This window comes from Pseudorca crassidens, chromosome 6 (assembly GCF_039906515.1).
Source record: "Pseudorca crassidens isolate mPseCra1 chromosome 6, mPseCra1.hap1, whole genome shotgun sequence".
NCBI classification, from domain to species: domain Eukaryota; kingdom Metazoa; phylum Chordata; class Mammalia; order Artiodactyla; family Delphinidae; genus Pseudorca; species Pseudorca crassidens.
Genome location: NC_090301.1, coordinates 81,480,808 through 81,503,951, shown reverse-complemented (window position 1 = coordinate 81,503,951; position 23,144 = coordinate 81,480,808). Strand labels below are relative to the sequence as shown.

The 23,144-nt window shown below is 35.7% G+C and overlaps 1 protein-coding gene across 18 annotated transcripts in view; it reads left to right on the top strand.

Moving 5' to 3' along the window:
- Window positions 1–23,144, top strand: part of MBD5 (methyl-CpG binding domain protein 5) — a 403,659-nt gene that overhangs the window by 334,579 nt on the left and 45,936 nt on the right. For 15 of the 18 annotated variants that reach the window (XM_067742013.1, XM_067742007.1, XM_067741998.1 and 12 more), the window contains 4 exons: window positions 4,021–4,195; window positions 14,224–14,896; window positions 18,367–18,469; window positions 19,534–19,714. In XM_067742013.1, coding sequence (XP_067598114.1) covers window positions 14,784–14,896; window positions 18,367–18,469; window positions 19,534–19,714 — 397 coding nt within the window. In that variant the 5' untranslated portion in view covers window positions 4,021–4,195; window positions 14,224–14,783. Of the gene's footprint in view, window positions 1–4,020; window positions 4,196–6,837; window positions 6,948–14,223; window positions 14,897–18,366; window positions 18,470–19,533; window positions 19,715–23,144 lie in introns of all 18 variants that reach the window. The other 3 variants (XM_067742003.1, XM_067742008.1, XM_067742009.1) reach the window with 3 other exon arrangements.

The following is a 23,144-nucleotide window of genomic DNA, read 5'->3' as shown; positions in this document are numbered from 1 at the left end:
TGTATGTATAAAGTCCCAGAAGATGGTAGGATGTCAGCCAGTATTATTTATACATTTGGCCAGAATAACTTTAGCACAACAGTCATCTTATTTTCATCACTTATGGACTTCTTTTATTTTAAGACATATTTTTATTAAAGGATATACTTCCAAACAGTTTTGAACTACTTTATCTATGGAGGAAGGCTCCCTCATCCATATCTTGTTTGTTTTAGCTTCTGCTTCCAGTGCAGTCACATCTAAATCACTTTCTTACTGAAGTGAATCATCATTTTTTCATAGTATTTCTTATACAGAACAATATTTGCTTATCTGGATGTCAGGGCATCATTTTCTATTTAAGGCATCGGGTAGGCATCCAGATCTTCCTGTGGAAAATATTCATTAATGCCTCATCACTTATCACATCTCAAGGTTAACAGATCTAACAAAATGAGACCTTTATGCTTGCTTACCAGCTAAAAATGAGTACCATATTGGGATTATTATTGCCAGATAAATATAAAATATTCAATATTAATCTTTTGGAACTAAGATCATTTGCGTGGATTAGGTAAGGTTTCAGGTCTCCTACTAACCTTTCTTTGCCTGTGTAACCTCTGCACATCCTTAGATGTATCCTGCTTCCCCCTTTCTCTGATCCCTGAAAACTGGACTAGCTCTTTCTTTGTGTTCATTTAGTGCTCCATACTTAGCCCTAGCACAGCTGGTGTCACTCAGTGTTCTAATTAATTACCTGTTTACCTGACTGCCCACCTCCCTACCCTCCAGCGCTCAGACAGTAAGCTCCTTGAGCTAGGGGAACAATGTTCTCTTTATGTCTGGGCCCCGAGTATCTGTTACAGTGCTTCACATGTAGTTGACTCCCAATAAACTTAAAACATTAAATATAATGCCAGGAGTACCTTTAATATATCAGGAATATAGAAACATAGTTATTTAACCTTGGTCACACATCCCTTAGTTGTTTCTTTGTCTCTCTTGGCTGCTTTCTGAGGAATAGCGTTGCTCAAGCATGCTGCTACACCCTGTCCTACACAGTCCCCTTTCCTGCTTTGGCCCAAAATCAAAAAGAAAAAGAAAAAGTAGGCCAGATATCTGGAAACACCTCAAAGGTAGAGGAGCACCCTGTGGAGTACTGTGGTCCAGAATGTGATCCCTACTTTTCCAATTTTAAAACATTGACTTCGCCATTCCTCTCAAGGGTGATGGGCCTCTAGGTTCTGAAAAAAGACCATCTATATATATTTTTTTTTAACGTCTTTATTGGAGCATAATTGCTTTACAATGGTGTGTTAGTTTCTGCTGTATAACAAAGTGAATCAGCTATACATATACATATATCCCCATATCTCCTCCCTCTTGCGTCTCCCTCCCACCCTCCCTATCCCACACCTCTGGGTGGTCACAAGGCACGGAGCTGATCTCCCTGTGCTATGCAACTGCTTCCCACTAGCTATGTATTTTACATTTGGTAGTGTATATATGTCCATGCCACTCTCTCAAATCGTCCCGGCTTACCCTTCCCCCCCCACCTGTGTCCTCAAGTCCATTCTCTATGTCTGCGTCTTTATTCCTGTCCTGCCCCTAGGTTCTTCAGAACTTTTTTTTTTCTTTTTTAGATTCCATATATATGTGTTAGTTTACGATATTTGTTTTTCTCTTTCTGACTTACTTCACTCTGTATGACAGTCTCTAGGTCCATCCACCTCACTACAAATAACTCAATTTCATTTCTTCTTATGGCTGAGTAATAGTCCATTGCATATAAGTGCTACATCTTCTTTATCCATTCATCTGTCAATGGACACTTAGGATCCTTCCATGTCCTGGTTATTGGAAATAGTGCTTCAATGAACACTGTGGTACATGACTCTTTGAATTATGGTTTTCTCAGGGTATATGCCCAGTAGTGGGATTGCTGGGTCGTATGGCAGTTCTGTTTTTAGTTTTTTAAGGAACCTCCATACTGTTCTCCATAGTGGCTGTATCAATTTACATTCTCAGCAACAGTGCAAGAGGGTTCCCTTTTCTCCACACCCTCTACAGCATTTATTGTTTGTAGATTTTTTCATGATGGCCATTCTGACTGGTGTGAGGTGATACCTCATTGTAGTTTTGATTTGCATTTCTCTAATGATTAATGATGTTGAGCATCCTTTCATGTGTTTGTTGGCAATCTGTATATATCTTGTTTGGAGAAATGTCTGTTTAGGTCTTCTGCCCATTTTTGGATTGGGTTTTTTGTTTTTTTGATATTGAGCTGCATGAGCTGCTTGTAAATTTTGGAGGTTAATCCTTTGTTAATTGCTTCATTTGCAAATATTTTCTCCCATTCTGAGGGTTGTCTTTTCATCTTGTTTATGGTTTCCTTTGCTGTGCAAAAGCTTTGAAGTTTCATTAGGCCTCATTTGTTTTCATTTTTGTTTTTGTTATTATTACAGTACGTGGGTCTCTCATTGCTGTGACCTCTCCTGTTGCGGAGCACAGGCTCCAGATGCGCAGGCTCAGCGGCCATGGCTTACGGGCCTAGCCACTCCGTGGCATGTGGGATCTTCCCGGACTGGGGCACAAACCCGTGTACCCTGTATTGGCAGGCGGACTCTCAACCACTGCGCCACCAGGGAAGCCCCCCATTTGTTTATTTTTGTTTTTATTTCCATTTCTCTAGGGGGTGAGTCAGAAAGGATCTTGCTGTGATTTATGTCATGGAGTGTTCTGCCTATGTTTTCCTCTGAGAGTTTTATAGTGTCTAACCTTACATTTAGGTGTTTAATCCATTTTGAGTTTATTTTTGTGTATGGTGTTAGGGAGTGTTCTAATTTCACTCTTTTACATGTAGCTGTCCAGTTTTCCCAGCACCACTTATTGAAGAGACTGTCTTTTCTCCATTCTATGTCCTTGCCTCCTTTGTCATAGATTAGTTGACCATATGTGTGTAGGTTTATCTCTGGGCTTTCTATCCTGTTCCATTGATCTATATTTCTGTTTTTGTGCCAGTACCATACTGTCTTGATTACTGTAGCTTTGTAATATAGTCTGAAATCAGGGAGCCTGATTCCTCCAGCTCCGTTTTTCTTTCTCAAGATTGTTTTGGCTATTCAGGGTCTTTCGTGTTTCCATACAAATTGAAATTTTTTGTTCTAGTTCTGTGAAAAATGCCATTGTTAGTTTGATAGGGACTGCATTGAATCTATAGATTGCTTTGGGTAGTATGGTCATTTTCACAATGTTGATTCAATATTTGCAAGAATTTAATTTATAAACCAGGTGACCTGTTTGTTGGTTGGTTGGTTTTCATTTACTGAAATACCTGTATCTGATATCTAAGTCACTAACTTAATGATATCAAAGCTCCTATGAAATCCATCAAATAATTAAAGGGTTGTTCAATGCCTGTGGAAACAGAACAAAATGAGTTAAACTGCACCAAGGATTATTTTACCCACGCTGAGGAGCAACCTTGTCCTTGTCTCCCTGATGGCTAGGAGAAAATTAAGTAAGGGGTAATAAGGTCTCAAGTATACTTTTGAAAGTCCTTATAATGTTTTTCCTTATTTGCTAAAAGGAAGCCGTTTTAAAAGTCAGGGGAAAATGTCTTTTTGTAACTCAGTAATGATAATGTACAGTTTGGTTCCATAATTCTTTTATCCCAACATTAAGTTCCTGAAATAATGATAATGTGGTATTGCTGACAATGGTTCTAAGAAAGAAGGAAAGATAAAGAATTAAAGTTGGATGAGCATTCTCTGTACCCTCTGACTCCTCTAATTCAACAATCACCATAGTCACAGGGTTAAATCAATTTCATTAAGAAGGTTGACTGTGTGTGCTGGCTGGTATTCCTTCATATACTAACAATGCGTGAAGATCCACTACAGAGTAGAGAGTTCATCCTCTACCCTTGTGAAGAAACAATGAAGTGTAGGTTAAATGGTCATTAAAAGAAATAAGTTGTACCTCTTGTCAAGGTCTACAGTCTGTCCTTCAAGCCTTACCTCAAGGTCCTTTCTATTCCAGAAGGTTGGAAACCCAAGTGCCTACGGAGGCCAGGCTGGTGGGAATGAAGCAGGAAGCCACTGCAGTGTACTGGAGAGCCAAGTCCTTTCTGAAGGAGCAGCCACTGCTCCGTTCCAGATAATTGTTGCAAGGCAGGAATGCTGACCTAGTGTTACCACATTGTCCAGTTTCTCAGGTAAAGCAGGAAATGCAAATTTTCATGTGACATCTTTTGATTTAAGTATTGTCAATTAATTCACTTGTATTATTATTCTCAAACTGTGTGTGTGCCAGATACTTCCACAGGTGGGATTTGGCCCAGAGCCCTCGTGTTTGTAACTTGGTTTTGTATTTTGCTTACCTATTTGTTAAATTGCAGACTTTATTTTCTACAGGTTTTGCTTTGCTTCAGCATGTTCTCTAAAATATTCTATGCCTGGTTTTGTGCTATTGAAACTACCTTTCTCTCCAACCTGAACATTTTGTGCATAAGTTTTCTTTGGCTGCTACATTTTCTCTGCCACCATCAGCATTCCACTGAGCAGTCAAATGCTAGATGGAGTCTCCTTGAGACACTTTTCTTATGCCACCACTAAACATCTACAGGTATTACTACTTACTCATTTCCTTCCTGATGTGTAAGCTAAATAAACACAGTAAAAGATCATGGGATTTAGAGATTGTATGCTTTGGGCTGCCCCTTCTAGAATTTACACAGAGACTGTCTTCTTTCTCTTGCATCTTGAGAACCTTATCAGATAATTAATTAGACTATGGTTATCCTTTACATTTAATTATGTTTGCTGGAGATGTTGATTAGACTTAAGTGTTCCTAGATATTTATACATATAAAGAGACAATGTATTTGTTTCTTCAATGGCTGAGAAATCTTCCTGTTTTCACTTTGAGTAACTTGATTGCCAGTGTTACAGGGGGGCGGTGGGGACCATTACCTCTATGTGGAACTAATTACTCCAGGTAGGAACTTGGCATCCATTGCCATGTGAATTGAAGAATGCTAAAACATTTTTTAAGTAAAAGAGTACATAAACATTAGTTGTTTCAATATGTTGTAGAACCCCCAGATGGACAAAAATCACAATTGTTTCATTCTTAGTACAGTTTTGATTTTAAAAAATTGATATACATTCTTTTTTTTAACAATGATTTGACCTATTGAGCTACCTTGAGTAGCCAAAATACTAGTAATTCACAGATAAAATGTGAAAATAACCCCTTAAACTTGCTTAATGCACTCTTAAAAAGATTATGTAAATGTAAGCAAGTATTTTTTATAAATAATCTTTATGAGAAATTTTACTATACCATAGAAAAGCAAAAATAGCCAACTATGTTGATGCCAAATATGCAGAAATATATCATAAATAAATTTTCCCTCAGAGTTACAGTGAGTTTATTAATTAGTTTATAAATGTTCTGGCGTGACCTGTTACTACACTTTAAAACAGTTCTCTAAATTTTTTTTAAAGAATATGTATTTGGGAGCTGTGATTGTTCACTTTTTGGCTTCTAAGAAAGTAAACTGCATCATAAGCATTTTCTACATGTTCATACAAACCCTCACTTTCCTTCTATATTTTTTAAGGCACAAGGGAAGCTGTAACTTGAAGTTAGCTGCCTCAGTTGCTTTTTCTTTGTAGTCATGTAGAATGGTGAGCGCAAAGAAAAAGCTCAGTTATGGGTAGTAATGCATGTGAATTCCTGAATATCATAAGGGGGAGTTATAAAGAGAACTAAATTTAGACCTGGAAAACCAAGTAATGACTGGAGAAACCAGGGAAGGCCTCTCTGAGGAAGTGACATGTAAAAACTGAGATAATCAGAAGATGGTTTAATGAAAAACATGGGGATGACAGATGACATTGCAAGCAGAAAAGTAAGGGTGACAGCCTGAGACATTTTAGAACAAATCAAAGGGATAGCCTTAATTTTTCTTTCTGCTATTTAGGTCAGTCAGGTTAATGTGGTATTCTTTCTGACTCTCCCTATCTTTTTCTCCACTTAGCTAAAACAGAAAGAGAAATAATAGCATAATACTAGGCACAAAGCTTGTGACTGTTTCCAATAAAAATCTTCCCTAATGCTTTTAAGTATTGGGGAAACATTAATTAGCTGTTCTATGGATATAACATTTAATTTTTTTGGAAATAATAATTTTCCTAATTACAGATCCAACACATTTTTATTATAAAAATTTTTTGAAAATATAGAAAAGCAATGAAGAAAATAAAAGTCACTCATGTTCCTGCTATCCAGGGATAAGCATGGGGAAGATACTGCTGTTCTATTACTATATCTACATAAATAGTAGCATTTTTGTAAATGAAGATTTATACTATACATGCAACTTTGTCATGTGTTTTTTCACCTGACAATGTCATGGACCTTTTCAATAACATGATTTTAATAGCTATGTATAAATAATAACAACTTAGATATTTATTATGTGCTAGGTACTAGTTTACGACTTTTAACTTATTGTATCCCCAGAACAAAGCAGTTCTATAAAATCTCCATTTTATAAGGAAAGAAAATTTTTTAAACTTTTCCAAGGTCACAAGCTATTAAAATGTACAGCTACATAGCATCTCAATACTGTACTTAATTTAAATAAAATCCTATTTTAGACTTCTAGATCATTTCCAGTATAATGTTTGGCTATTTGAAATAATACTCATGATTCTGTGGGTTGGAAGTCTAGGCTGGGCTTAACTGGGACAGCTCATTCCTGTTCCACATGGTGCTGGCTGGGCTCAGTTACATGTCTGGGGCTTCAGCTGGACTAGCTGGACCAGCTGGACTTTTCTCTCTCCACAGAGTAATAAGTCCCAATTCCTGATGGAAGGAGCTACAAAATATTTGTGGCCAATTGCAATCTACTACATTCAGCACTTAATTCTCCAAAGGCTTCTATGTGCCGAGAATGTGTTGCTGAACGTTGGTAACATGAAATGGCCTGTGTAAGTAATCCTCCTGACCATAGAAGGGCATAGGTCAGGATCCTTGTTACCTTGACTCTGAAGACTGGCCTCAGTCTCAGGAGCCTATCCCTATACCTTCCGAGTTTGTGAAAAAGTGTAACCTTCCACGTGAATGTGATCCTCATGCACAGTTTTTGAATGTTTACACTCTTCTGCACTGAAAGGGCAAGGATGTTTGAAACTAGAGAGTTTTAGTGATCAGAGCAGGAAAGATGTGCTTGTGGTATCCTGATACAACTGTATAAAACAGGTGTAAATGTACTGGGGTACTTTGGGGTGAGTAAGTAGAGCCTGGCAGAGGCATTAGGTCTCTTACAAAAGATGTATCTGAGAGGTATGTTTTGGAAGAGGTGGCTGCACAGTGAATATAAGAACCAAATGAAAATAATAACCAGAGTTAAAATGAGGCTACTTTTTGGAAGGTTTTTTTTTTAAAATGAAAGAAGATATAACTGTAAGATAAGTGTGCTCATAAATAAAAATGCATAGCTTGAGTAAATAGGTGAAAGGTGAAACAGATGGGAAGGTTGAATGGGAAGGCTGGCTAAGTACTTTTAAGGAACTGTTAAAATAATAGATATGAGGATGAAAGATCACTGAAAAGGGAAATGTCATTCAGGGTTACCCTAAGAAGCATAATTTAACTTAATAATGATGGAAAGATGATGAGTATATCCATTCATTACCCAATCAAATGATAACATTGTAGCCACTCAGACATTACTCTTCAAAATGCTAACGCTTATGTTATTTCTTAATCCAATTATACCTGTTGTTGCATGTACATATTGTTTTGGAATTTAAGTATAGAGGTAGGTTTTATGTGAGCTTTTTTTCTCAATTGGAGAACATGAGGCATTCACCCTTGCAAATGTCAGAATGGAGGAGACTTCTTTTTTCTATTTTTTTAAATTTTTTTATTGAAGTATATAGTTGATTTACTGGAGGAGACTTCTTAACTTTGAATATTTCCTGAGTTAAGTTTATAATCATTGTATAAAAAGTACAAATGATAACTTATATAACATTAAATATTGGTGTTTTACCTAATTTACATAGTCTCACCTTGGTAATAGCTCATTCAGGATTCATTCTGTCCTACTGTGTATCCAAGTAATGGCCCTGAGCACAAGATTAATGCGTGATGTCATTATAAACATTTTAATAGAATTTACTCATAATATCACATGACTTAAAAATCAATTCATTATTTTTACATTAATCAAGGTTGTGTGACATTATTCAGAAGAACGTATGATGTTTGATGTTATTCAGAAAGATTTATGAAGATTACGTACTTATTTTCATGATGTCGTATTCTCTGATATTTAGTCTGCATGGCGTTTTGGGTGTAACTTTTAAAATATACACTTATCACTGCATAACAGTGAATTTATTCTTAGGTTGATAAGAATGTCAGTAAAGGAGATAGAGGAAAAAGGTCTATTGCATTAATTATCATCCTGTTGAAATACAAGTTTCATTTTTATATGATTGCATTCATCTATTTTAGTGGTTCCATTATTAATCCAATTAAAGTGTGTATATAAACCATTTAAATAAAACTCTGATGCACTTTACAAATAAAGTATAAAGTTAGCATATTGTTTTTTTTAGAAGCCCTATCATACTTTTGCTACACAGAAGTTATTACTCAGAGATTTTGAGATCATTAGGGACAAATCTAGAGCAAAAAACATCCTTTGTATTTTTTGTCAACATGCATAGTCACCGGCTTCTGTTGACTTCTTTTAAAAACTTTTCTTTCACTTCAGACACCTGTGTTGCTAAAACTTTACAGGCCTACATGGTAAAAATCAAAATATAAAACTGTATTGGCTAACTAGAATGTAGTCATTGTAGTAAGTTGTAGCTTGTCTTCATCAAGTATTTAAGTACCTCCTGTAGGCCAGGGGTACTACACCAGGAAGTGGGACTACTGGAGGAACCTAGAGAAACAAGTCCCTGCTGTGAGGAGTTTACATTCCTGTGGGGAGAGATAGGCAATAAACAAACAAAAAATGATAAGAAAAAAATCGGGTAATAAGAGGTATCAGTGAATTAACAAAGTTTCAGAGAATACCTAGGATTTACAGTGTGATCTCCTTGAGGAGGTGACATCTAATTTGAATTCTGAATGAAGCCAATGCAAAGAAGTGAATCAGGTCACTAAAATTCAGTTCACCAAAAGTCGACTCTCATAGACTAATTTGCATATTGAAAGATGGTTGGAAAATGAAATTGTTGGTAGAATGGTGGCAGATATTCTCAGAACATACACACACACACACACACACACACACACACACACACATCTTTGTGAATTTTGTTATTGCTACCAGAAATGTTTGTGAAATAAATTTAAATTATGTTCTAAGTATAAGATCTATCCCTGATCCTTGGTATTAATGAGATGGAGGTGCCTTTCATATTACAATATCTTTTCTGTTTTAACCTGTGTCTGCTGGGCTTGAACCAAGCCATATAAACAGGGTGGGTCATAATGGAATCTTTGGGGAAGGAGTGAAGGGAAAATGTTGTGGATATGTAGTTTTTATGTTAAATTTGGAAAAGAGGAGAAACTGGTGTTTTCATCATAAAACTATAAAAATAAAACGACTAAATCTTGAATGATTGGTCTATATAGAAGATAAACTTATCAGAATCTCGGAGGCAAATAGAATAGATTTTAATATTCAGCAAAAGAGGGCATGCATGGATTTCAAAAGTTTGAGAAGCATGTCCTGAAATGTTTTCCTAAAACTACCCTCTTGGCACTTTAGGAAATTTATCAAAGGCCCTAAAATTACGCAATTCTATTTTAGCAAATACTTCTAAGTGAATTATCAAAATGGCCATATATTTATGTACAGAGATATTTACCTCAGATTTATTAGTAATTGTGAAAATTTAGGAGAAAATCCACAAAAGGGCAGTAAGTAAATAAATTATAAACCTCTGTCCAAGAAAATTCTAAGCAATTAAAAGTCATATTTTGGAAAAATATTTAATGCTCAAGGTGAAAATAAAGTATAAAGTGGTAATAATTCAATATTTAAAGGAAAGAAGGCACTATTATACATAGAAAAAAATGGAATTAGTGTAGCTACTTTAGAGAGCAATTTGGCAGTGCCTCTAAAGTTTAAACGTGCAGACCCTACAACCCAACATTAATATGATTGATATACCAATAGATGAATAATCGTAAAGTCATATGTTAGAATACCATTCAAATGTTTAAAATTAACAAATTGGATCTATATATCTGCAACAGAGATAGATCTATGTATCTCAACAGAGATAGCACTCAAAGCAATGTTGAATTTTAAAAAGCAAGTTGCAGAATGGTATATATGTATAGTAGTATTTATGTAAAAACTTTAAAATACATATAACAAAACCAAATATTGTTTACATATATACATAAGGAATAAACATATAAAAACATAGCCTCGGGCTTCCCTGGTGGCGCAGTTGTTAAGAATCCGCCTGTCAATGTAGGGGACACGGGTTCGAGCCCTGGTCCGGGAAGATCCCACATGCCACGGAGCAACTAAGCCCATGCGCCACAACTACTGAGCCTGCACTCTAGAGCCCACGAGCCGCAGCTACTGAGCCCGCATGCTGCAACTACTAAAGCCCGCATGCCTAGAGCCCGTGCTCCGCAACAAGAGAAGCCACTGCAATGAGAAGCGCACGCACCGCAAGTAAGAGTAGCCCCCACTCGCCGCAACTAGAGAAAGCCCGCACGTGGCACCGGAGACCCAACGCAGCCAAAAATAAATAAATTAAATAAATAAATTTATTTAAAAAAAAAACATAGCCTGGAAAGATACAGACCAAAATAAGGATGTTGCCTTTAAGCCAGAGGGGAGGTGAATGGGATGAAAAAGAGAAATTGGATGGGGGTGAGGGGTAGTATTTAACTTCATCTGTAATATTTTTAAAGTGTTTTGTTTTTTTAAATAAGCAAAAGTGACAAAATGCTTACATTGTGAATTTGGAGTAGTGGTTCATTGTTTATTAGATTAAATTCTTTTTTTTAATGTGTGCTTTTAGAAATTTCCAAAAACAATGACTGAAAGAAAGTCATCCATGTTTGCAGTGGGTATGATTCAACAGTGAGATTACAGTTCAATTTTAGTTTTCATCTCAAACATCTCTGAATTTTCCAAATTTACAAAATGAATGTTGAGGAAATCAATGCCTCTTAGAGATAAATAGATGATAACTGTATAGTTACTGGACCTCAGCTGCGTGAAGGGTTCCTAAGGCCCTTACAACTGAGCTGCCTCTAGAATGGTGAAGTATCAGCCAAAAAAAGGATGACCCTCCCAGGAACAAAAGGAAGTAGGCTGGCTGCCTGCATGGTGTAGAAATGTAAAACCGGTCATGTCCGGGGATGGAAAGCAGGGGCATTAGTCTAAGCCAGTGGGTCTCAAGCTTGAGCATGCATTAGAATCACCTAGGGGGCTGCCCCCAGAGTTTCTAATTTAGAAAGTATGGGGTCAGTCCTGTGAATTGTATTTCTGACATGTTCCCAGATGTTAGTAACAATAATGATGCTTGTCGCAGGACCATGCTTTGAGAACCGCTGGTCTAAGCAAAACCCAGCCGTCAGATATTTGTATTTTTGATTATTGAAATATGAGGGAGACATTTGGCAGAAATGAATCCAATGTTATTATCTGGCAGATCTACAAATTACTTAATGGAGTGAGCCAGTCAGTCTTGGGGAAGTTGGAGTCACAAGCAAGAGCAGGCAGACAAAAAAAAAGAAAGAAAGAAATAGGCATCTAAAAGAAAGCTTGAAAGTGAGGAAGATGAGAGGTGGTCCAATCTAAAGACCACAGACCACGGAAGAGGTTTCTTTAGGAAAAAGCAAGGTAGTAAAATGAGCATGAAAAAGGACTGTAAAAAAAAAGTTTCACTCATTGGGGTCTGTTGCTATTTGGCCAAACTGGGAGTCCAGGATCACACAAAATTCTTATCTCTGTCACATCTTTCACTAGCACCAGGAAGTCCACTAGGCTGGAAACTTCTTGAGGACAGGAACTGTCCCTTCCTTGCTCTCTCCATCCTTTCTCGTCCCACTCCCTGCCTCTTTCCTTTCTATTCTACCCCACTCAGCAGCTTTTTTTTTTTTTTTTTTGCCACACCGCCTGCAGGATCTTACTTCCCTGACCAGGGATCAAACTCTCACCCCCTGCAGTGGAAGTGCAGAGTCTTAACCACTGGACTGCCGGGGAAGTCCCTCAGCACCTCTTTAGTGCCAAACACAAATATTTCCTGGGGCTTTGGATAAACTGGTGTCTTACCGTCTTTGTAATCCAGCACATAGCATAGTGCCTCGTACATAATAGCCACTCATTAACTGTTAAATGAAACATGAATAAAACACATATGTGATCAGCAGGGGTCGGTGAATGGGAGACAGAAATAGGAAGCTGTGCTTGCAAGCAGGTCATTTCTTTGAGAGGCATAGACCCAGTGGAGTGGGCCCAGAAATGCAAATTAGCACCTTGAGTCACCATTGAGAATGTACTACTTGGCACTATCCTTTACACCCCACATTTTTCCCAATAAATTTTTTCTGGTTTTCCCATTGCCTGCCAGTGTTTCCCACACCCATCCCCATGGTTCCTGACTTTCAGCTATATTAGTATTTGCTTCATTACAACACCTTTAATCTGCCTCAGAGCCAAGGCTACAATAAGGTGTATGCCTGAATCATGATGCCTTTTACTATAAAGCATTCTCCTGCTTTCCCAATGAAGAGATCTAAAAATAGATTTGGGACCAACTTAAATATGCAGACTTGTAAGAATGCAGATTGAGTAGTTTTGTGTATACTTACACTATGTGTTGATTGAGTTATACATGCACATATATTTAAAACAATCTAAAATATTAATTTTTATTTTAACTTTTTAAAGTTTTACTATTATTATATGAATCTTAAGTCATTTAACACAGTTTTTGAGGAACTTCCCTGGCAGTCCAGTGGTTAAGACTTCTTGCTCCCAATGCAGGGGATGTGGGTTCAATCCCTGGTCGGGGAACTAAGATCCTACATGGCCAAAAAAAAAAGTGATTGGATTAACACACAACTTTCTAGTTTTCAGGTTCTAAGAGGTGATAAATATGTTTTTATTGTCAGAAGGAGGTTGTGCGTAAATATGTTTTTATTGTCAGTTAGAAGGAGATTCTGTGTGTATATGTGTAACGCCATAATTATGGGTCTATCTCTATCTTGCAATTAGAAAGTTGCAAGAGCAACCAAATTGTTTTAACTGGAGTAAGTGGATCAAGTTGGAAGAAGAAAACACGTTGAGTTTGACGTGTGATTTTGACAGCAGAGGACTTAAGAGTGGTTTAGTACACTTACCAGTTTATTCTATTTTTAAAAGTGTACAGCTTAGAACAGTATGGAGGTTCCTTAAAAAAACAAAAATGGAACTACCATATGATCCAGCAATCCCATTACTGGGCATATACCCTGAGGAAACCATAATTCAAAAAGAGACATGTACCACAATGTTAATTGCAGCACTATTTACAATAACCAAGACGTGGAAGCAACCTAAGTGTCCATCGACAGATGAATGGGTAAAGAAGATGTGGCACATATATACAATGGAATATTACTCAGCCATAAAAAGAAACAAAATTGAACTATTTGTAGTGAGGTGGATGGACCTAGAGTCTGTCATACAGAGTGAACTAAGTCAGAAAGAAAAAAACAAATACCGTATGCTAACACATATATATGGAATCTAAAAACAAACAAACAAAAATGGTTCTTATGAACCTAGGGACAGGACAGGAATAAAGATGCAGACATAGAGAATGGACTTGAGGACACCGGGAGGGGAAGGGAAAGCTGGGACGAAGTGAGAGAGTAGCATTGACATATATACACTACCAAATGTAAAATAGATAGCTAGTGGGAAGAAGCCACATAGCAGAGGGAGATCAGCTCGGTGCTTTCTGACCACCTAGAGGGGTGGGATAGGGAGAGTGGGAGGGAGATGCAAGAGGGAGGAGATGTGGGGATATATGTATACTTATAGCTGGTTCACTTTGTTATACAGCAGAAGCTAACACAACATTGTAAAGCAATTATATTCCAATAAAGATGTTAAAAAAAAAGAAAAACAGTGTGCAGCTTCTCAGTTTTTCATTATTAAATGTAGTGTTTACATATTTACATATGTTTCAGGCTACATTATTGGAATTTTGAAGACATGAAAACATCAGATGAACCAACCTGCAACATCTTGGATTCAGATTGGAAGATGAAGAGAAAGTTTAAAGAATGTGGCCTATAAAGGCGGGTAGTACCTGGAAATATTAACTGACTCACACTGTAAAAATGAGAACAGTTTCTAAACAATAGAGGTTATTTTAGTCCAACATCAAGGTTCAAGACAAAATGTTGAACTAAAAACTTACACTCCTCCCCTCCCCCACTTCAGACAGGTACCAGCATTGGTGAATATGATTTTCCTTAGTCAGAAGCACTCGTTTTTACCCATGTAGACCATCCTTAGGAATTAAATATTGATTATTTAATGTAGATTATAATGGGAAACTGATTTTTTCTACAATGGCAGATTTCAAGGACTTGGTTCCAAACTGAGCCGAAGCTTCCCAATGCATTTTGTACAGTCTGGGGAAAACTGTGCTGCGTTGGCCATTTTTGAAGGCCATGATGCCCTGTAATATAAGGATATCATCTTATTGCTGATATCTTTGGGGAGTCCCAAGCAGACACAGAAAATGAATGGAGGCAAGGAGTGTGACGGAGGGGACAAGGATGGAGGTCTTCCAGCTATACAAGTTCCTGTGGGTTGGCAGCGTCGTGTGGATCAAAATGGAGTGCTTTATGTCAGGTGAGCCCTTATCATTACCTGTGCTACCTCCAAGTTTGTGGTCCCCAGCTGAAGGAGGTACAGTCTGTTCCTCTGAGAGTGTAACTATTATAACAGACAGCACCTGAAATTAATTTGAATAAATGATCTTCATGCTGGAAGTATTTAAGTGTTTTTATTCTGTACTGTTTTGCGATGTAAATTGCCTTAGGTTACAAGAGAGGATTTTTATGCATTATTTGTGTTTATATAAAATGTCATCCTGCTTATCTCTCTAACAAAGATAAAGAAAAATAGGAAGATTTCTAAAAGAAACTCATGAGCATCATTACTACATTCACAGGAGAATGTAAAATACTGAAAACAGACCCAATGTCTCCTCACAATATTATTGTGTCCTTCATAGTGCTTCAGCTGGCTATTCTGATGTAAGGTTAAGTGTTTTTATCTATAGGCAGTTTCAATTATTAGTTTCTTAATGCCTGATATTAACTAAAAATAATTTCCCTATTTTTTCTGTGCAGTTTTTAATCTATTCCCTGCATATAATAGTAAAAGAATAAGTCATGATGGAGTCATCTCACAAGTAAAAATCATACAAATTACATATAAATGCCTGCTCTTTTAAATTTTGACAGCCTTTATTATGTTGAACAACTTGAATGAAGTAACTGAACTGTTGGCAAGAAGTTTTAGTCTTATTATTAAACAATTGGCACCTAAGTTCCTTACTTTGTAGTTTATCAGTAAGTATATGATTAGAATACCATAAATCTTTCTTTGTGATGTAATAAGAAAAACTATTACAAAGAGAACTTTTTAAAAAATATCACATTGCATCATTACATTAATGTTGTTACTTTCATTGTGGTTATTTGTATCTCAGCTTCAACGGAATTCTCATTTGTGCAAAGATGTATTTATATAAATGAAGAATTTTCCATTATATAAACCCAAATGATTTCATACTATAACAACTCTACTGTCAGTTCAGATTCTGTCCTGGGTTGGTTGGTTGGCTGGTTGGTTGTTTGGTTTGTTTTGTGAAAGGTATTTCTTGAGGTAAACTTAATGACCAATTGAAATTCTTTTGCACACGTGTTTTTTGTTTCTGTAATATTCAAGCTATTGCTCTATATTAATTGAGGTGAAGGGATAAGAAAGCAGGGAATGTGGAGCTCACCCCATGGTAGCTTAGATGGATGAGGACACACGGAATAACTTTCTCAAAGTGTTTCTATTGTCAGTGCTGTTAACAAACTGCCAGAAATACTTTGTTAGCAATGTATCAATAATATAGCAAGATATCAGTGTTATGTTCATATTTATGGTTTTCCTAGTCTGTAAGGAGCAAATATATATTCAGCTTAGAGCAAATAACTCCAAAAATCTTGATAACTTAGTTTTGGGGGGATTTTGTTTGTTTTGTTTTTGTTTTACTTCATCTTTATCCCTATGAAAAATAAATCAGCTTTTCAGGTTGCTGAGAGTTAGGTTAAAGCAAATTAAGTCTGGGAATCTGTCAGTTATCTTGCTCATGACTTTTCCAAGTCTGAGTAGACTTTACTATCTGTTAGTATGAGTTTGAATTCTCCCAATCCAAATCTGTACACTAAAGATTATTTTGGAAACTAACTTTGCCAGATAAGGTAAGACACCTTCAAATAAATTCAGCCAGCATGGGTTTGATTTGTTTGTATATAACTGGTTAAATTACTACTTGAACATGTAGAAGAGCCTAGCCCTCCTTCTATAGCTTCCTTTGCAATGTGCAGTTTGCTTATAATTTTTAGGTTAGTCTCCAGCTGCTCCTGCCTCAGGGTGGCATTGAGGCTGCACATTAAATTTCCCACCTGCTTCCAATCTTCTAAGCTTTATCTATGCCATAAGACTTGTAACTATTTTTATGTTAATTATTACTCCCAAAAGTTAATTAAAGAGCTGCAACTAAAGGAAAGAACCCAACTGACTGATTGAGAGGAAGTGTTTTTAAAGTGACTAGAGTAGAGTACTCATAGAATTCAGGAATTCTTGTCTTCAAGTTTAATTTTACAATTAACTGCCTCTAGGATTCATTCATACACTTTTTTTAACTGTAACACATTAGGCAGTTTCTTTTCATAAAATTCATGGATTCTTCACATAACTAGTGATTTTGTTTTATCAAAATTACCAGACCTCCAAAAACATCTTGCTGCCCCTACCGCTAGGGTGGAACTCCAGTCTGTAATATGGGAATTATTATTCTTTGCATATCATCTGAAAAAAATTGTTAGCCCAAATAAATGAGAGAGTTAACAAAGTTGAGGATTTTAATTGTGATTTTCTACATGCGTAAGTCACTTATATGATTGTCCATAAGTAAAATACGAATTGCATTTTAAAGCTGGTTTATTTATAGACACCAAACTACTACCTGTGTTTTTGTAGAAGCAGAATAGTCTACCCCCGGTAATGTAAAGCTTTGTTTATGAAATGGAGATATCGTTTCTGGTTAAACTTTATCAGATGGCTTAAGCGAAAGTTTTGGTAAATAGTCATAAATAAAAGATATTCTTGAATAAAAAGTATATAATAGTTTTCAAGACATAATATGCATACAAGCTGTAAAATCAGTACCTTAATAATAGAAGTCCTAAAATGCAAATTGCCCATTTTAAACTAATCCTCATTGTAAATAAACATTAGAGACTTATCCTGTCATCAGAATTAGTACCTCATCTGTAGACTTAAATTTGATCAGTATTCACATATCATACTAACTTCTGTGACCCAAAGAGTAGTAATGTTGAGAGCACTACCCCATAACCAGCCGCAAGGCCTGCAAGGAACCTTTCTGCCACCTAAAACCCTGTCTCCTCAAGAGTTCCCCATCCTTATAAGTACAGCTTGGATCTTCAGTAGAATTTGAGCTGGGCCACATTGATCTATCTTCAAAGAAACACATGAATGAGGGAGGAAAAAGAGAAGCCTGTTTTTACACAGGGGCAGCTTGGTTCTAGACTCCAAGATTAAAGGGAAGAACTTGTTAGCTCGAATTTTTGTAAACTTAGTGACTTTCTGGTTTGACCTCCAACGTGTTCCTAAATTTCAGTTTTTCCTCAAACAGCTTTAGAAGTAGATCTTCTAGTTTAAAATGATAATGATTACTTTCATGTAGTTTTCTTGTTCCTTTCTTACCTGCTCTTTCTTAAGAATACATTTTTCCCATCCTTAGTCCACTCTTGGTTGTCAAAATACTTTTATTTATTTTTCTATGAAGATCTGTATTTTTCTGAGAAATATTTTGGTCAGAAGAAAGAGTGATAGTGTTAAAGGCTATAATTTAGTAGCTAACATAATACTGACAAAGAAAATGCTTTTCCTTAGTAGGACAATATTTCATAGGAAAAAACCCTGTGAAGGACAGTAAGACTATAAATTATGCCGTTTTTCATATAATATGTGCAGTCAGAATTATTTCCTGATGTTTTTTTAAACTATTTTCACAGTCCCAGTGGGTCTTTGTTATCTTGCTTGGAGCAGGTTAAAACATACCTGCTTACTGACGGAACATGCAAGTGTGGCTTGGAATGTCCTCTTATTCTTCCCAAGGTAACCATTTCGCAATAGATGTATCAGCAATTTTTCATTTTTTAGGTGTTTCATATATTTGCTTTTCTCATTTGGCATTTCATTTTTATATTACTTCTCCAATCATTTATACATTTTAAAGTCTTAAATTATATATCTTTTGCATGCATTTTGGAATGCTTAAAGATTGTGGAAAATAGTTCAAGTCCAAGAGTCATTTTCAAAGGTGACAAACCTATATTCATATTAAATATTTCATCAAAACCCCTTTTGCACCGTTTTATTAGAGCTATACCCATGCTCACTATTTAATAGTGCAGTATTTTTTTCCCTCCTGCTCAGTCTGCAATGTTATTTTTAGTACTGGTGTTGATAGATCTGCCACAAATATTTCTTAAATTACAAAGCTGAACCCTCATAGCCAAAAGTGAAACTGTTTTACTCCTTTGCAAGGTAAAAAGTAAAATCATTTTAAATGATAAAATATTTACTATAGAAACATGTCATTGTTTTCTGGGTATCTATAATAGTCCCAATCATAGAACTAACGATTAATAGACAAGTTTTTCTTTTTTATTTGTGTCACCTCATTCACAAAAAAGCACTTGAAACAGCTTATAAGTATATACACAATAAATATTTTTTTAAATAGATTGGTAGATTTTTTAAATCAGTGAAAAGGTCATATTAATATAGCAATAAAGTAAAGCCAAAGAAAAAGTTAGCATATAGCAATGTCAGATTTTAGGGTTTCTTAACTGTACTTCATCTGTTTTTGTATTGTTATAACATCAGGAAGTATCTAAAATTGGGAACATTATCAGATACTATTCCTTTCCATATATTTATCTTGGCTATCTCAGAATTAGGATAATTCTTATTATTTACCCTGCCACTAAAAACCATGAGTTCAGCAGAAGTATTTATTCCATTATATATAAAGTTGCTTTTCTTAAATTTAAAAACTTGAGAAAGTTGTATTCAGATTTATGGGTTAATCTATGCAAAACTTTTTTTTAACAAGGGGATCTTTTTACTTAATATTTTTACAGACATATTTTAAACAAAGGCTGTGCTTTTTCCAGGTGTTTAATTTTGATCCTGGAGCTGCTGTGAAACAGAGAACTGCAGAAGATGTTAAAGCAGATGAAGATGTCACAAAGCTATGCATACATAAAAGAAAAATCATTGCAGTGGCCACACTTCATAAAAGCATGGAAGCCCCACATCCTTCTCTGGTGCTCCCCAGTCCCGGAGGAGGAACAAGTATGTAATATGGTGAAGGTTTTAGGGATTTTTCCTCCCCCACTCCTCTCCTGGAGGAGTCACTAGAAATCACTTTGCCAAGCATTTTCTGAGTCCACTTTTCAAACATGCACAATGCATTTAAAATTATGTATGTTTTATCATTTTATTGCAAATAGCAAATTAGTTCTGAAAAATTCCCATGAAGTTGTCACCCAAAGTTTCCTATCCAAATCATTTAGTTAAATGAGGAAAATAAACACTGATTAGCACATACAAATGCTATGGTACGTAGAGCTGAGCTAACAAAAGAGAAAGTGCCATTGGTTTTTAGGAAACAAATGTAGCCGTTTTCCTAGGGCTTTATTGGAATGTGTAGTATCAAGTCCTTAAATGCAACTAGCAATGTTATCAAGAACTGGCAGTGTTATTCTTTTAGTCATTTAATAGCTACATATTGAACACCTACTAACAAATCACCTTGCCGAGAATTTTTTATACCTCCATCCAACACATACATGCACACACGCTTGTATGCACACACGAATTTTTAAAAATTTCAAAGCTGCAGAAAAATTACATGAACAGTTCGAGTACCCTAGATTTACCAGTTAACGTTTTGTTTCAGGAGTTGCAGATATTGTGACAATTCACCTCTAAGTATTTCAACACACATGGATGTTCTCTTATATAAACCACGGTCTAATTATCACATTCAGGAAATTTAAAACTGTTATGATAGTATTATCTAATATGCAGTCTATATTCAGATTTCTCCAGTTGTCCTAATAATATTCTTACAGTTTTTTCAATCCAATCTTTTTTAAAATCCAGGATGCAAAGATTGTGCAACTGCAAAGAGACGTTACTTTTCTTTAATCTACATCAATTCCCCAGTCTTTTTAAATCTTTCATGACGTTGATACTTTTGAAGAGTCTAGGCCAGTTTTATAGATGTTCCTCAATTTGGATTTGCCTGATTGCTTCCTCATATTTATATTCAGGTTAAACATAGTTTGATAGGAATACTGCATAGGTGATGTTATATCCTCATTAGGAAGCACATGATGGCAGTTTATCCCGTATTGATGACATTAAGTTTGATTTCTTGGTTAAAGTTATGTCCATGATTGAGGTACATTTTCCCTTTATGATTTATATGTAATTTGTGGAATTATACTTTGAGGCTGAGGAACTTCTTTTTGTAAGGGCTAGAATATGAACTCTCCAAAATATTACCATTAACACTTGAATAGTAATTCTGGATAAAATACAGCTGAACACCAAAGCATTTGTTTATGAAAGATAAGTAGCATTGTTCTGCAGAGTTCTGAAAAATAAGGATGAGGAATATAACTTGTAGTGATCAGAGAAAGCTTTATGGTAGAACTCAGATTTGAACCAGCCCTGGAAAATGGTAGGATTTAGAGACATAAGGGAAATAAGAAAATTCTTGTCTAGAATAAGTATAGCATAATTAAGAAATGATATGGAAACTAATGTGACTTGAGTGGAAAATTAAACCTGCATAGGTAAATTGAGGCCAAATTATTGATAGTTTTAGATACAAAGAGAAGCAGTTGTGACACCAAACAGGTCATTAAAGAGTCACACTTAGAACTCATGTGAAGAGGGTAGGGAAAGACAAACTTGGCAGTTATTAGCAGAGAGCTCCTCTCCAATAACCTTCTAACCTTTAAACTTTAACAGGAATGATCAGAAAAATTTGCTCCACTAAGGTATGTAAGAAAAAAATATATTTTAGTGAATTTTTCTTTTTCTTTAATGAGCTATGTTTTTTAAATTAAAAGATATTGCAACAACTTAAAGACATTTAACAGTAATAAATTATTTAAAATTTATCATTAGCCTGCCACCTTGATGTAAGTATGTTTTCATTTTTGCATCTTACCTTGCACATGTGTTTGCACATGCTCATATCTGCTGCCATTCTCACTTCACATCATATCAAACCATTTCAGCTCTGTCTACAGAGTCTGCCTTGTTTCCTTTTTAATGATTGGAGCAGAATCTTGGTCTAGGTCCTTTGTCCTACTCTATACATACAAGTTTCATTATTGAAATTAAAGGTAAATATTTAACTAGTATAGGTATAAGAGGTATATCTCCATCTCCTTTTAAAATGATATACTTTATTGGATTAATTTCTACTCTTTTACCAATTTCAGACATAGCATTTATTTCAATTTTCTAATTTTAAATTATATTAAAAGGTTGGGATTTAAATAAAGATTAAGAAGACTCATGTAGTAGTTTTCACCTCTCTTTATTTTACATGCATAAACATACAACACCTCTTTCGAAAGGTCTATTTAATATACACAAAAGCACTTGATGAGTACCTAGCATTTACATTTGCCAACTCTTGTAATACTTTAGTTCCTAACTGCAACATAAGAGCAGCATGACTTCTGTTTGTTATCTGTTTAGTATTCCTTTTATTTTAAAGATGGTACCTATTTTTCCCCACTATGGAAGAAATCCTTTCTAAACGACAGCTACTTTCTAAATTCTGTTGAATGTAAAAATGCCAATGTCTATATTTTTAATCATTGAATTGTAGACAGCTATATAAATGAACAAGAAAAGACACAACTTGGTGGTTTTATTACTAAAGAGGACACAGTCAGTCCCGTAATAATGTTAGTGATGTTAATACAGACGACTATGTTCTCACTATATGCCAAGCTCAGTGCCCCAAATATTTTTCATATGTTATTTCCTTGATTACAAACTGTAAAAATCTTTCTTTAACAAGAAAATGAATTCAGTTGAGTTTATCTGCTGTGATTTTCTTTTATGATTGGTTCTCAACTTTTCATGTACTGTATTATATACAGAAATGCTCTATCAAAGCATCTCTACCATGCCAGAAACAGAAAGCCCACATTTCCCAAGAAAAATATACGTTCACTACATTCTCTTACTTCTTGATTGTACACTACCAAGACTTCTGTTTATCCCGGGTTGAGAACCACTGACTTAGAAATTGTTATGTTATGATTTGACCTTTATACTACTCAGCAGGTAGGAGAAGTTTATTTATCTTAAATGTGTAATTATCCATTTAAGTAAATATACCTCTGATTGCAAATGAATCTGAGTATACTTGCTGATATGCTGTAAGTCTAAGAATTGGGGTGGCCAATGTATAGTATGAATAGTACCACTCTTATCTCCTGTGCCTCTAATAGACTCATTGGCATTTTCTCATGGAGTCCAGCTAGAGCTCAGCACCCTTTTCAGCATAGCTCTCTAAGCAGCCACCACCAGTTGATGGGAATTGGTATATGAAACTAATTTTATTTGCCATCCCTGTTTTAGAAGTCACAACCTTATAAAATAGTTAAACTTCCTTTGGGGCTAAAAAAACTTAAACCTAGAATTCTGACATCAAATGAAAATTCTGTATGATGAACCAGGTTGCTTT